Source organism: Seriola lalandi, unplaced genomic scaffold (assembly GCF_002814215.2).
Source record: "Seriola lalandi dorsalis isolate HSWRI2012SDOR001 ecotype SW California unplaced genomic scaffold, Sedor1 jcf7180002054971, whole genome shotgun sequence".
NCBI lineage: Eukaryota > Metazoa > Chordata > Actinopteri > Carangiformes > Carangidae > Seriola > Seriola lalandi.
The window spans coordinates 1,462,625-1,477,726 of NW_019525522.1; the positions used below are offsets into that span (position 1 = coordinate 1,462,625).

General features: G+C 42.3%; 1 protein-coding gene across 3 annotated transcripts in view; it reads left to right on the top strand.

The window, feature by feature from the left end:
- Positions 1–15,102, top strand: part of LOC111646423 (connector enhancer of kinase suppressor of ras 2) — a 65,050-nt gene that overhangs the window by 30,696 nt on the left and 19,252 nt on the right. For 2 of the 3 annotated variants that reach the window (XM_023395903.2, XM_023395905.2), the window contains exons 9-13: positions 3,990–4,136; positions 10,784–10,911; positions 11,019–11,230; positions 12,671–12,757; positions 13,559–13,767. In XM_023395903.2, coding sequence (XP_023251671.1) covers positions 3,990–4,136; positions 10,784–10,911; positions 11,019–11,230; positions 12,671–12,757; positions 13,559–13,767 — 783 coding nt within the window. The remainder of the gene's footprint in view (positions 1–3,989; positions 4,137–10,783; positions 10,912–11,018; positions 11,231–12,670; positions 12,758–13,558; positions 13,768–15,102) is intronic. The other variant, XM_023395904.2, reaches the window with a different exon arrangement.

Genomic DNA, 15,102 nt, shown 5'->3' on the forward strand with positions numbered 1-15,102 from the left:
GGGCGGGCGGTAAAATGGTTGTGTCTGTGTGTAGACGTCTTTTGTGTGCTTTTCCCTAAGTATTTCCTCGTACGTCTCGGTAGGTGCTGCTCATGCGAAAGTGTGCATGCAGGCGCTGGGGAGCGGCGTTGATTGACGCGTGAGGGAGCTGCGTGTTATCTCTGTCCCTCTCTCTCCTCGGGGTGACAGTGCAGATCGCACCCTGCCAGGCTCTTAGCTCCAACCCCTCATTACTCCCTCAGCTAGACCCTCACCACTCTGATCCCTCGCTCTGGGGGAGGAGATAAGCATGGGGGAGACAGAGGTGTGTGTGTCTATGATGGGGGGGGAGGGGTGGGAAGCAGTCAGGGGATACTGGGATGAGGCAGAGCTGGGAGCGTGGGGCGAAAAAGGGAGGAGGAAGTAAAAAGGGGATTTAGGGAGAAGAGGAAGAGGATGAAAAGAGAAGGGGGAGAACAGCAGAAGGCAGTCTCTAGTCAATATAACTTTTTTTTCAATCATAAGTGAAGCTGCTGAGGAGGAAAGATGGACACAGACTACCAGCAAACTCTCTGTCAACATCATGGCTGATAAGTTTATCTAGCGAGGCTCCATATTTAAAAATTAGATTAGTGTGAATATTGAATGAACAAATTCCATTACATTATAGAATCATTATGTAGGCTTATCCCACGTATTTAGCAACAGCGCTGCCTTCATGTCTATGCATGAGCTTCTGTTTGAGGCCCACTTCAAAACAGGAGTTGCAGTTTTTAGCTCAGCTTCTCTTTTGAGGTAAAATGTGGAATTTGCTCAAATAACAAACTGATTGTTTGAAGAGGCAACATAATTATGTGGAGGTAATAGCATCTGGGAAAATAATGAAGACCCCTGGGATTCGAAAAACCTCTCCAGCAGCAGTTTATGCTCTATTATTACTTTGGTAGGTCTCTCCCTGTTTCCCTTTGCTCTCTGCATGTTTGCCTAACAGAACAGTTCTAAACCAGCCTGGTTAGGACAGGCTTTGTGTTTGCTGTTAACGCACACTGGACAGTATGTCTGAACTCACAGTTTAGTTCACTTTGAGTTCAGTTGATTCTGGATTTACCTTTGGCTTAAAAGTGTCCAACACCTTTAGAAGCATAGTGCCAATACAGTACCTTATGTATTGTCAAATTTCTATTTCCATTTTAGCCACGTTGTTGCCACTTTAGTTTGTCTGCAGTTTTTTTTCCCCGACTTCTTAGAATTTCACTACGTATCTATCTCAAAATTGAAGGTTACTCAAATTATTCTTTGCTTATTATTCCAGGTCTCCAAGTAGACACAACTGCAAAAGTAAGAAGTTACTGTAGGAAAACAAAAAACCCCAATGAAAGTAGCCCAGGTGGTCAAAAAGGCTTTATTGGGCTAAACTGGGAGGTGGCCTTTACCATTGATGATTAACTACAGCATAATTTAACCAAAAGCAAAAATAAGCAAAGTCTCTCTTTGAACAAAGATTATTCACAACTCTGCAAGAATTATCCTCATATATAATTATTCAATAACAGTGAGAAGTATATTACAGTAGAGTAAAACAACAAAGAAACCCAAAACCTTGTTAGTACGTGGAGCTGGAGTTGGCATTAGAATAACTACTAAGGCTGTGTCAGCCACTGCCAGTTACAAGCTAACAAGCTAGCACACAATGTAAACAAATAACAGATGCTAACTACACTTACCGTTCTGATTAACCATGTCTGGAGGGGAAGTTTAACAACAGAAAATTACTTTGTGCAATGTTAAAGGTGTTATTTGTAGACACAATCCTGACTTATCACCGACTCTTTCAGCTCATTGTTTTGTATTACAGCACACAAGCAGCAGACAGCTGCTCCAGTGTTGGAAGGTTTTTCTCCAGGAAAACACTTTGAAAACTCACTGTAGTCTAGCTGCCCAGCACCAAACTGCAGACAGACAAAGTCAGCAGTTATTAACTGGTGTGGAGCAGTACCCAAAGAGCCAGATCTTTTCCTTGGACTTGGTTTAAAACAAAACCAGAGCTGAGAGGAGAGTGAATAACATTCTTCACATGTCCAGAAATATGACTCCACTAATGATGCGCTGTGGCTGCTGGATGTGTTAAAAAAGGCGTTTGCTTGCTAACTAACCAACAAACTTTATAAGGTGATAAATCAGATTACAATTGAATGATTGCAGTGTTGAGTGAGTCCTGGTGCGTCCTAGTACACCTCCTTTTTGTTTTGGACAGTAGTAACCTACCACTGTTGTCGCTGACCATCGCTAGCAGAACTCAGAACTCTGACCTGGGCCAAAGAGAACAAGAACCGGGCCACTAAATGACACAGGCTGGTCATCATTATGTCAGGAATAAGGTCAGAGCGGTTCTGTCTTTGCGTGTGTATGCGTGTTGTTTGTGTGTGTGGTGGCCTCTGTGGACACTTACAGTGGCTGAGACCAGTGTAGCCAATCAATGGCCTGACGAGTGCTACGAGCTCTGGAGACAGGCTGCCTGGAACCACGAGGAAACGCTGCAGTCAGCACTCCTTTCGTACTTTTCTCTTTGGCTTCCATAGAACTTAAGCATACTGACGTAGACATGTTTTATTTCAATATACCATTGTTTTTAGACCACTGGTACTGTTTGTGGTTCATTGTGGAAGTGTCTCGCTGTACTGATAGCAACAAGGTTCGGGAGATAAAGTCTCATTGTTGTAATCCATATAATAGCAGTTTCCTGGATATAATCTGAACCATATAAAAACTAGAAAGCTCTCAGACAACTTATACCTTACTGCAAACAGATTTCTAAACTTGTTAGATTAGTAATGTTTCAAACATTTTTAGATAAACCTATTTTAACAGTCACAGTTTTACATCAAAAGACACATGGTGATAGACAATTATACAGATTTGCTGTTGCAGACCATCCTTTCTGGGAACATTAGGTATTTTTCTCTCAATTTCAACCCTTCGTCCAGAATAAAATGATGTTTTTTTGTTATCACCAGAGCTGCTCCCATTAACCTGGATTTATGTTGATTTTGTCAGACAGCGTCACAGAAAAAAATAATCATTTTGTCATCGCGGTCAAACTCATGACCACTTCGTTATGGCTGTTTAAATTTGTCACAGTGCTGTAGTGCCTTGTTGGAGAAATCAAATTTTGCAGGCTTGCTTGAATTGTATTGTGTTATACAGGCCAGTGTGTCTAATCAATAAGCACCCACTATAAAAGCTTCACAGTATAACACAATGCAGTTCAACATTAGCCCACACTAAAGCCTCTAAAACAACCACAGTGTTGAATCAACGTGACGTGTCTTAAAAACAACCTCAACAACAAACAAACATTATAAAATGAATGAAGGTAAGATCTATTACCAGGCTGATGTATTAGACTGCATTAACTCTAGCTAGGTGTACCTAATAAACTGGAAACTAATCGTTTGCCAGATAAGCCACATTTAGAACAATTTGGTAACCAGTTATTATAACCACAGAAAAGCTATAGCATAAAAAAACTTTTTATGGGCTCATCCAAATACTATCCACCATATTTGAAGACCAAGTTGGCCTATAATAACCTTACTCTTAAACCAAGGAATTCAAAAATAAAGGAAATTTGGCTCTGCCCCACTGTTCAGGAGTGAAAATGTGAGGTATTTTATAAGGAGTCACATGGTTTGCTACTTTCATCAAAATGTCATTTGTTTCTCCTAGGCCCTCTCTCTCCCTCCTTTCCTATCATCTCTCTCCTGTCTCCGTCTAATAAGGGCATAAAATGCCTAAAATAAAAAGATAAATGATTAGTAGCATATGGTGTTTTGGACAGGTAGTATCAGAACCCATGTGTGTGTGGTGGTTAATATTAAGCGTAATATTCGTGCGTGGTGGTTTTCCTCAGCAGATTTATATTTGCTCCCAGTACATCCTGTACAGCATATGTGTGTGTGTGTTTGGTTGGCAGCAGTTGTTTCGATAGCCCGTGTGTGTGTGCTCCTCAGGTGGGCTGGCAGCTGAAGAACCTAGTGAACGCTCTGAGAGAGGACCCATGTGGAGTCATCCTCACGCTGAAGAAGAGGCCCCAGAACACCCTGAGCTCCACACCGGCTCTGCTCAGGAACGTCCGCTGGAAACCACTGGGCCTGCAGGTAAACACCAACAACACATGGACATGGGCTTCTCTGCGGTGTTAGAACAGGCTGTTCTGGCCAACCTCACCTGCGAAGTGGTAAACTGACTCGCATTTTGCTCCCCAAACATCACTGTATTTGAAATTTTAACAAACAAGCAAGAGAGTGTAATTTGACAACACTGTCTTCAACATTTATACCTGCACACTTCTCGTACTAACAGCTGAGGATTTAAGGGGGGGAGTGATTTAGCCCTGTGTACAGTAAGCTGTGTACCTCTGGCTTTATCTTTGACTCACTCTCAGCTCTTGTTTTTACTGCCCACACTCTGCATTCTCCTATTGGCATTTTAAAACAAATCTTTTCAAAGTAAACTTGTCCACTGTTTGACCTTGCATCAATCCTCCTGTTGAGCATTTCAACAAATCTCTTGCTGTACCGCTGGCACACTTCAAAGCCATTCACAAATGTGTTGGTAGCTAAACCTCCACCTGCAGAGAATTTCTGCATACCAAAAGCATATTTTTAGATAGATATCATTCAAATTTGAATTAGAAAAGAGGAAAAATATCTAATTAAATCCTATATTTGCACTTTGGAGTTGTGTGAATGATTCAAATGGTATAATATAGCCTGCTCACGATTTAGTGCAGGGCAATACAAGGTCACCATCCACGCTCTCACTCACATTCACCTTCATCTTTACTGAGACTTTACTCTTGATTCATTCAACCTTTGCCCCAAAGGATATCTCTTTTTCAAAAGAGAGTAAATTTTTAATGTACTGTACGTCTAAAAAAAAAAAAGGAGGTGGAGCGCTTATTTGAAGGCTTACAGCTCAGAGCTGGTGTAGACATTTCACTTAACAGCAAATACTTTGTAAATCTGTCACTCAGTCATTCAGAGTCCCAAAAAAAATCACTCAACAATTTTGGTGGACAGAAAGAACAAGTTGTGCCCGAGACGGTCAGAGGGGTGAGGCGAGGGCTAGTCTGATGCTGCCTGAGTGCTTTGTGAAGCGGCGACTGTCTTGTCAGACCCCTGTGTTCCACGGCTGCTATTTTTAACCTCGCATCAGGCTAATTCATTTACATGCTACACGCATGCTTTGATCTCTGCTCGGCGCACGGCTGCTCTTTGGTATTTTCTCTTTCTTTCTCTGTCTGTTGTTTTTCTTTATCCCCCCTTTCAGAGTCTCCTCCAGCATGTCTCTTCTTTGTTCTCTTCAAGCGGCTGCTGTTTGTGTTTCTGTTTGTTTCTATGGGTCTGTGAGCATATAAATGCAATATTTAGCAGTTTACTGTACATGTGAGCGAACATGTGAGAAACAGATTCAGCTACCCAGAGTGTTTTGTGGAAATTGTTTCTGTAATGGCCTAGAAACCATTAAAGCCTTGTAATAACCATAGAGCTTAATGCAACTTCATCAACATCTCGGTCTTTAACAAGCTGGAGGATTGTTCTTGTTTCCAGGTTGCTGTCTTGTTAGATCATCACTCTTAGTTGTAACCATGAGCTTATCGTTGCATTTGCTGCGTGCTACAGCAGAGGATTGTGGGAATTCTACCCTGATGGGCTGCTAAAACACAAACGCGCCGTCAGCTCCCAGATCAGAGCGCTGAAATATCTGTGGGAGAAGAGAAGAAAGGAGTGTTTTAGATTTGTTCTCTCTCCGAAAGACTGGAGCTCTTAATTATTCATAAGCAACTACAGGCAGCTCCACTGGCTCTGAAACAAGAGCCTCTACTCAGCAAATACTGGAGATAATTCACTGAATCCAAAATACCCTGCTAAACAGCCATGTGTGTGCGTGTTGGGGTGGGTAGATGTGCACACACATCCGAGCATGGCGGTATGCATGCCTGTCCATCTGTATGTGTCAACTGTGTTTCTTTGCGCATTTGTGCAAAAAGATGTTTTTCCGTTATCAGTCCTGTCACTCCTTTGAGAGACAAAGGAACTGGGTCACTGCACTCTGTAAGCTTGGTTTTGGATACATTTTGTACATAGACACTCCCAAAACAAACACACACACACACACACAAACACATGCACACTCATACCTCTAAGCCTGGTTTTGGAGGATGAATTGCGCGGCTGTGAAGTTTAGCCCAAATGTGGCAAACGTTCAGCTGGATTATAACTGAATCCACAAAGGAAACAATTTATCTCTGCAAATTATCATGTGATTCCAGCCCCAAATCCCTGCATGGCAACCTCTTTTATTCTACGAAATAATGGCACATATCTCTCTCTCTCTCTCTGTCTCGCTCTCTCTCTGTGTGTCTGTGTGTTTGCATGTGTGTCTGTTTCGTCCATGGACAGATGGAGTAAAAGCAATTTGATGATGCACTGTAATTACAATGATGCTGGCAATAATTTTAGAAAAGATGACGAGGATTACTGTGACGATGCATATTACATACATATCTGCTGCGCCGCTGCAAAATGTGCATGTAGGGAGTGAAGTGTGTCCACAATACAGGTCACTTCACCAGTCACACATGTGCCTCACATCGTCCGTGACCCCGATTTCATAAATTTGTTCTATGTTTAGACATATAAATTATTTCTCTTTGTAAATACCTCCCATTTTAGGTAACATGTATTGGCCAGTTATGTATTATTGATGGAGTAGCTGAATAGGTGAGGGGTTATGACTTACTTAGAGTACATTCCTTCCGTCTGTTTTTGTGTTTGAGGTAGAGTTTTGGACTCAGTGACACAAAATGCAGACTTCTACCACCCTTTCAAAAGAAATGTTTAATCCAAAATCTTTATCATGATAAATTACTCCATAACAGTAAATCTAATAACAACTGCTGGTGAAACAATCTCACCTGAAGGTTCATGTAGTAGCTGTTCTCCACCTTTCATCATCATATCCCATGATCTTCATCAGCAGTCGAGGTCTTAGGCTAAACTGTTAATCCAACATGGATGAGAAGCCCTCAGCATGCTCAGAAGAAAATGGAAATTCATCTTCTGATGAAGATCATGGGATATGACGAAAAGATAGATACTGTAACAGCTAATAAATAGGAGTCCAGGTGAGATTGTTTTGTCAAACTCTGGAGTTCAGTAATGATACAGTAACTTTCATTTTGAAGGAATAGTTTGACAGTTTGGGACATGTGCGTATTTGCTTTCTTACAGAGTCACTCATATCTGTATCGTAAATATGAAGCTACAACCAGCAGCCGCTAAATTTACCTTAGCATAAGGGCTGGATACAAGGGGAAACAGTGAGCTTGGAGTCTGGTTGCCTGGCAACCTCACAGTGAGAACAAGGCTCCAGGAAGTCCCTGCTCCCAGCCAGCACACAAAACCACAACGTGTCGTTTTCATGCTTACACACATTTTTATTTTATTTTTTTGCACAGATTAAATAAATAAGATAATACATGTTAATTGGTAAGTTTTAGAGATGATTGATTGTTTGAATAATTGATTTTTATGTATTATCAGACACAAAAACCAAAAAATCCAAGGGATAACATGATATGACGTGACGTGAAAAACCCTGATTTCCAACATGGTCCCAAGATGACAAAGAAACATAAAAAGGAACAAGACATTCAACATAAAAACTAATCCTGACAACCAAAACACATCACCACAATTTAAACAGAAAAAAATAATACTACAACATCAAAAACAGTAACAGTGTTATTGCAGATTTCATTAGAAACCTGCTACGCTATAAAACTGTTTTATAAGCCCCTCTCATGTTTAAAAGCTCGATGTTCCATAACATCATACCAGTGTAAAAAAGAGGAACTTCAGGCTGCATTATTCACTTGAGGCACTTTACATGAACACACACTAGCCCTGGTATTCATAGTCATGCTGAGTACAGACCATTGTTATCTGAAAACAAAAGTATTTGAGGAGCATACCCACTGATAGTATTGAACATATGATACAGCTTCTGTTGTTCCACTCTGAGCTGTACTGGCAGCAGTCCTACGCTTCTGAATTTATCACTACCAACATGAGTTTGACGGAATGCATTTCATAAATACAGAGTAATATTATTTTGCATCACCTGCAATTTGTTCCTAAAATTAGCTGTCAAACCACTGTACCAAGAAGAACATGCATAATCGAAATGACACTGTACAAACGATGACACGAGAAGTTTGTCACCAGGAAAAATTGAAAAACCTTGTTCTGCGAAACAGGAACTTGAGTGTGCAGGATAATATTTTGGCAGCAATAGATTCACAGGAGAGTGACTGGTCCGATTCCCAAGTATGAGACACTTATCTGAGAAACTGTGTCAGTTGCAAGAGAGTTGCAAGAGACTTTCAACTTGTTTGTTCTCAACAGTTTCTTCTTACTTCCAAACAAATAGCAGCATCATCGGCATACAACAAAAGCCTACATGCTGCTGGCATATCTGATCAAAGCAGAAGCTAGCGGGCGGATTATGTTCCCTTTGGACAGAGGCAATTTAGCTTTTTCCACCTGTTTCCAGTCTTTGTGCTAAGCTAAGCTAACAGGTTGGTAATGGCGGCTTGTTTTTCATGCAGTATTTGGTAGGGCCAATATCAGCAGCTGATGATTTTATATTAATTATATTAGATGGTCTTCAGCTTATCAGTATAGGACTACATGTTGTTTGATAAGTGGAATGAAAATGCAGTTTATAGCAAAAATTGAACGTTTTATTTTAAGCTGTAAAATGTTGTACTGTATTATACTGTAAAAGTTAATGCAAAGCTCAGACACAAATATCCAAATCTAAGGTATCCTTATCAAGATGTTTGTTTATGTCATGTCCTTATGAAAAATGAAAATAGGCATAAATATCATTATCTATTCTAGTTCAAGTATTATGTTGTTGATTTAATATACCTTTTTTTTTTTATACACATTTTAACATGTCGCAGAAGGAAAAACACTGCTGTAAATAATTAAATTAATGATGACTAAATTCCATTTAGCTGCTTCAGTTTCAGGGTCCTGGTGTTATCCATGCTGGCTCACCGTCACACTGTCGTGACTGGGACACCTGAATGGAACTAGTTAGTTATTGTGCTTTTCTTATCTGCTGTGAAAAAGGCTAGTTATGTATTGAATATTGCAATGTGAGTAGATTTCATTCACAATGTTGGCAATCGAATGAAATTAATATCAGTTCATCATCCATCCCACTGTAAACCTTTTGAACACAGACAAATATCATGTTAAGCGTATTAGAGTATGTGTGCGTGTTTAAGTGAGCTTGCATATGTGTGTGTGTAAAGGCAGTGGGATGGATAACATTAGTGTGGGAGGGGTTTGAGCAGTGGATTTTGAGGTAGTTTGGAGTGGGCACAGCAGGGGTCAAATGGTTTAAGTGCTTTATTTTAACAGACTGGAATTTCTCCTGCTGTGGAAGTCCCATCTCTCTCTACTTCTACGACCCCCCCCCCCCCCCCCCCCCCCCTTTCCATGCAGGCAGCAGTGGGCTGTAATCACTAAATTACTGTTTTCACTCTCAGCTCCAGTCACCACACTACACAGCTCCCCCGCCTCACTCTCCCTCTCATGCACTCTCTCCCTCTGTCTCTCTCTCTTTGTCCTATTTTCTTTGCTCTCCTCTCTCTTGCTCACATCCCTCTCTTTCCGCCCCGTCTTCATTATTTATCGTGAAGCCGTCTTACTGTACGCTGCCTTCATGAGAGGACGACTGTGCGGGAGAAAGAGATGAAGATAGAGACAGGGCCTGGGGATGGTGGTAGGGAGGGAGGGGGAGGAGGGTGGAAAGTTTGGAATATGAAATGAATTCCACTAATGCACTGTTGATGAAATGATGAAACACTGGGCTTCCTTAATGAGAACGCTGCCTGCCTCGCCATCGCTCAGTCTCTGTCTCTGTTTATCCATTCTGTCCACACACATCTCCTCCCTAAAATGAAGCGTATACTCCTCCAACATACAGTAAAACACCCCATTCTTCAAAATCTGGGAAGCCTCATCCTTGGGGAGAAACTGTCAGCACAAGCTATGTATTTGTCACCCCAGCTGTTCTGACTGAGAACAAATATAATTCATTTAAAACTTGGAGTGAGTTTCCATGACATCAGAAGCGAGGCGTCCTGTCCTCACGGAGGACCCGATGACAAAAGAATCTACGTGTCCTTGAGTTAGGAGGTAGGAGGCCACGCTAGCTTTCCTCTGTCCTCCTCCTTCTCTTATAGCAAGGGGGGGGGGGGGGGGGGGGGGGGGGGGAGAGGAAGAGTGAGGAGAGGATGGGAGAGGAGGGGTTGTCATGGGAACAGACATGGAGAGCCCTGTGTGAGTGAAGAGGCTTGAGACAAAATGACAGAATAGTGAAGCGATTGAACGTGGGAGAGGCTGCACAGTCAGAAAGATATAAAAAGAAAGACAACATACACAACATGGCAGCTCTGTGGAAATAACTCTCTTGTTTGTGATTCAGTATTAAAACAAGCGCCGGCTGCAGTAAAAGGAAGATATCACAAATAAAAGGTTCCTTTCCCGCGTCACACCGTAAATTGTGTGCTTGTTTGTGTTTCTGTGAGGTAGGGAGAGATCTAATGCTCAGTTTCAGGCTGTGCTCTGAGATCCCCTCACCATCCTCCAGTTATTCTTCAATGAAAAACTGCTGAAATAGAGTCATTCTCTCCCCCTTTCTCTCCTTTTACTCTCTGCAGCCGGTCCCCACCAGCCCCACCAGCACTTCCCCAACACCCGGTGGAACTTTAGGCATGTCCAAAATGGACGCCCCCAGCATGCAGGACGTCTATATCCTCTCTCCTGTCTCCGGACTCTACAGCACCAGGTCAGACGCTCGCGCACACAGATGTTTGATGGTGATCATTATGTTGATTATTATGATCCAGCTGATGATACTGATGACAGCGATGATAACAGCTCTGCTCTCCCCAGGGAGGAGCTGGGTCTCATGTCATGTGACGACATCAGCCGCTACAGCGTGAGCTCCCAGTCCGGCTCCAAAGGTTCAGAGGCAGTCAGCTACTACCTGGACCAGGACAGCGGTCAGTACTTCTCCTTGTTAGAGGGAGATGGACCCCCAGGGCCTGACTATGACAGGGGCCGCAATACAGGGGTTCGTCGGCGGGACAAGACCCCCACCCATGGTAAGACAGAGAGTGCAATCCAACAGTGTGAATGAGGCAGAAATGGCTCCAGCTCCCCGTATTTGTTCTGAGGAACAGCATGCTCTCTCTCACTTTTTGTTTTCATATTTTTCTCAAAACTCCTTCCTTTTGTGTTCATCACTCGCTTCATGGCTCTGCTTCTTTGTGTTTTCACCTCGCGTACACACGTCCCAAAAACACTGATCACATGCCGAAGGGTCAGTCCAAAAACACTGTCTCCAGCTCCCTTTCTGCCCCACCACCTGTGTCCACCCTTGTCCAAGACAGCTTCCTAGACATCCTGTACCTCCCTGGGAAAGCCTCGAGGGACTGCTATGATGTGTGAGGTGAGGGTCATGTGACAAGCAGAAGCATCGGAAACCTATTTTTGATAGCCTTGCTAGCTATAAATGTAGGCTGCTTGTACTGTAAGAAGGTAATCAGTGTAGAAATACAAATAAAATGTAGAAATTTGTACAATTCTCTACACAGTAACACCCCTCTGCTCTTGGTGTCCCAAAATATATTTTTTGTTGACTCAAACTTGTGACTGTGTCAAAGCTGCACTAATTATTTTTATACTAATAATATATCAAATGACTATGTTAAGCCTGAAAGGCATCGCTCATGAAGACCCACAGAGAATTATCACCCGACTGCAGTTTCCCTTCAGCCACACTGAGTATTGTCTCTAAGCTCATTTTTTGGTTTCACTGCTGACAACTTACTGTTTTAGCTGACTCTCACTGCATTGTTTCCAGCCACCGCTGTATTTAGCAAACAGTCTCAGATGAATGGGCCCTACCTGCCCAGCATCAAACAGCAGACAGACAAAAGACAATGGCTATTTAGCAGGGAAAGATATCTCACTTGGAGACCAAAACAGAGCTAAAAGGAGAGCACATATTGACATTAGTCAGGTCGCCAGAAACACAACATGCATTGAGGCTACTTTCGATTTATTTTGCTTTCTAATCCACGTATTATAATTCTATAATAGAATATTAATTTTATTTGTGGATGTGTGGTCCAGCAACTTCAACCATTTCTGTTGAATATTTGGCCTGAGCTGAAGTAATCTCAGTTAACAGTGACTTAAATCAGTGCTCATCAGCCAACAGTTAACATGCTAACAGATCAGCTAGGAAGCACTACTGCTAGCTCGGCTACCCATGTTGCAGTACAATTTACTAACTGTGAATATTAAACTACGGGTTTAACCGTAAAAACCTGAAAATGTGGCCATGTGATCTTTGCCTCCCACGTCAGAGCAGTTCCTCAAGAGTCTTCCGTACCTTCCCCCCTCACCTGCACACACTTTGTCTCACCTGTCCACCCCTCCAGCTGTCTCCCACGCTGTCTCTCAGCCACTGCCTTCCCGAGACACCCCCACTCCCTCCCCCCACAGCCGACTCTCTGATTGCTGATTGGTCGTTCCAGGTGACCTCAGACCTGTTTCCATGCCTCCCGAATATAACTGGATGGCCGAGGCCAAGGAACCCAGCATGGGCAAGAGAGGGAGCCGAGGTACACACACACAAACACAAATACATGCAAAAACACGGGCCCTCACACTCTTGACACAAACGGGTCGGACTGGTGCCGTGCTTTGCTCCATACTCAGCTCAACACATTTCAGCTCATCCTCTGGTTATCCATGGTGGTGTGGTTGTGTGAGGATACATATCTGCCAGGTATGTATCTGACGGAGCGACAAATAAACATAAATGCAAGAAAATTGCATTTATACAGCCGCTCTGGAAATGAGGGTATTTCTATGTGACCAGTTCTAACCAGCTTCACCCTTTTGCGGCGAGACTCGATCTGTATTCAACCGCGGATCCTCGACTCTACCATCAGAAAGTCTATGAATAACATTAAAGCACAATACTACTGTCGAGGTCCGCCTTTCTCCTTCTCTTTCTCTGAGTCACTTTTTAGTTTTTCACATTTAAGTGTATGGATAATAAACAAATAAGGTGAGAAGCTTTTTCTATCTGGAGTCAAAGCAGAATAAAACTTTCTGTGAGTGACAAGATTTAGCAGTAGTGCCCTCCAAATCAGCATAATCACTGCAAACAGATTAGCTGTGTGTCCCCAGCTCTGGATCCATATCAGAAGCTCTGAGGCACTTTTATCCCTTTCTGTTGAGTTTTTATCTGTAAGGGTCTATTCACCCTCATCTGTTTCTACTCTGGGGTTCTCCCTCGACTCTACGATGATATCTCCCTCCGCCTCTGTGGTTTTCCTCTCTCTGTCATTGGTTCTGTTTAGCCTGTCCATCCTCTAACTGCTCCATGTTTCCTCCATTCCTCCATTTCCCCACAGATTCGGACAACTCCCTGCTGCGTTACCTAAGCGACGACAAGATCCTGGTGATCGAGGAGGAACCCGAGGGTCCAGGCAGAGAGAGCCGGCGGGATTCCACCAGACGCTCTCGGCGCAAGAGCCGCAATCCCAGCAGCCCTAGCTTTCCCATCAGTCCCTCCATGCTGTCCTCCACCCTGCGCCTTGACCAGCCGCCTGACGCTTTGCCTGTATGTAAACAGTTGTTTCCAGCTACTTTCTGTAGAATAGTACTTTACTGTCCCTGAGGGGATACTCAGCTTGCAGACAGCAGTTAACAAATAATCAGCCAATCAAATCAGTCCATCATCTGCTCCTTTGTAAATGTAGTTATAACTGTGTTTATATGTCTAACGTTTTGCACTGCTGGTTGCACTTATCAAGTCATCATCATGGTAGATATATTTTATGGTCACTTCAGCCCATTGGGCAGTAAAAAAAACAAACAGCTTCTTTACTTTTGTGTATTACGTGGTCTTTGAGGAGTATGGTTGCTAATGAAGTTGACGTCTATTATGTGTACACATGGACAAATACCTGCACATGCCATGTTAATTTATAGTGATATTCTATACTTTTATTCTGATCAACAAATCCCATGAAAAGACCAGAACCAACAATGAATTGATCCTGCTAACAAGTATTATCTATGTAAATACAAATTACACATTAAACTTCGACCTAGACTGTTGTCCAAAAACTATTAAAAACACGTCAAAGAGCCACACTGTCAGGAGGCACATGGGCACTGTAGTTTATTTTGAATCCCAAATACACTATCCTGCTGCTGTAAATACTCAATTGTGTATTGATCCGCGGCCGAAAAGTCCTCAACAAATGCCTTCCCATTTGAATATCATTAACTAAAAACTACAGTGGACACCTGTTTTATAAAATAGCAGCACATTATTTTTTTTATAATTTTTTCATAGTGTTTTTTCATGAGTTTTGTAAACAACATAAATTAGAGGAAATGGTTACATAAACAATTATAGTTTTATGATGATAATAAGAAGAATAAGAATAATAATAAGTGAGAATGAACAAAACATAAATAACAGTAAAAAAAAAAAAAATTACATAACTTGAACTGCGCAAAAAAAATGAAACTGTACATGTGTGACCTAGTTTTAAGATTTACATCTTCAGTCGGGCTAAAAAGGGCCTGGGTGTGCATCCCCTTGAGGGGTTGGTGTCACCCATGGTTGGGTGACACCAACCATGGGCTGTAGCATCTAAGGGTCTGGTCCAACTGGAGACTTATCCTTTCACTGCTGTCCCTATCTAATAAATATAATCTGGAAAAAAAGCCTTGGCATAGATTTGGGAGGAGGAAAGGGAAGGGTGAGTTTGGATTTGATCTACTTTATAATCTGCACATGAATGTTCCAGCCACTCTGATGTGTCACACCAAAATGAGCCTCATATCAGATATACATTACCTTATGCCTACAAAAGGGAAAATCCCCAAAACCCATAATACAATGGCAGTTTCACAAATGAAAGTTGGAAAGAGCTAACTACTC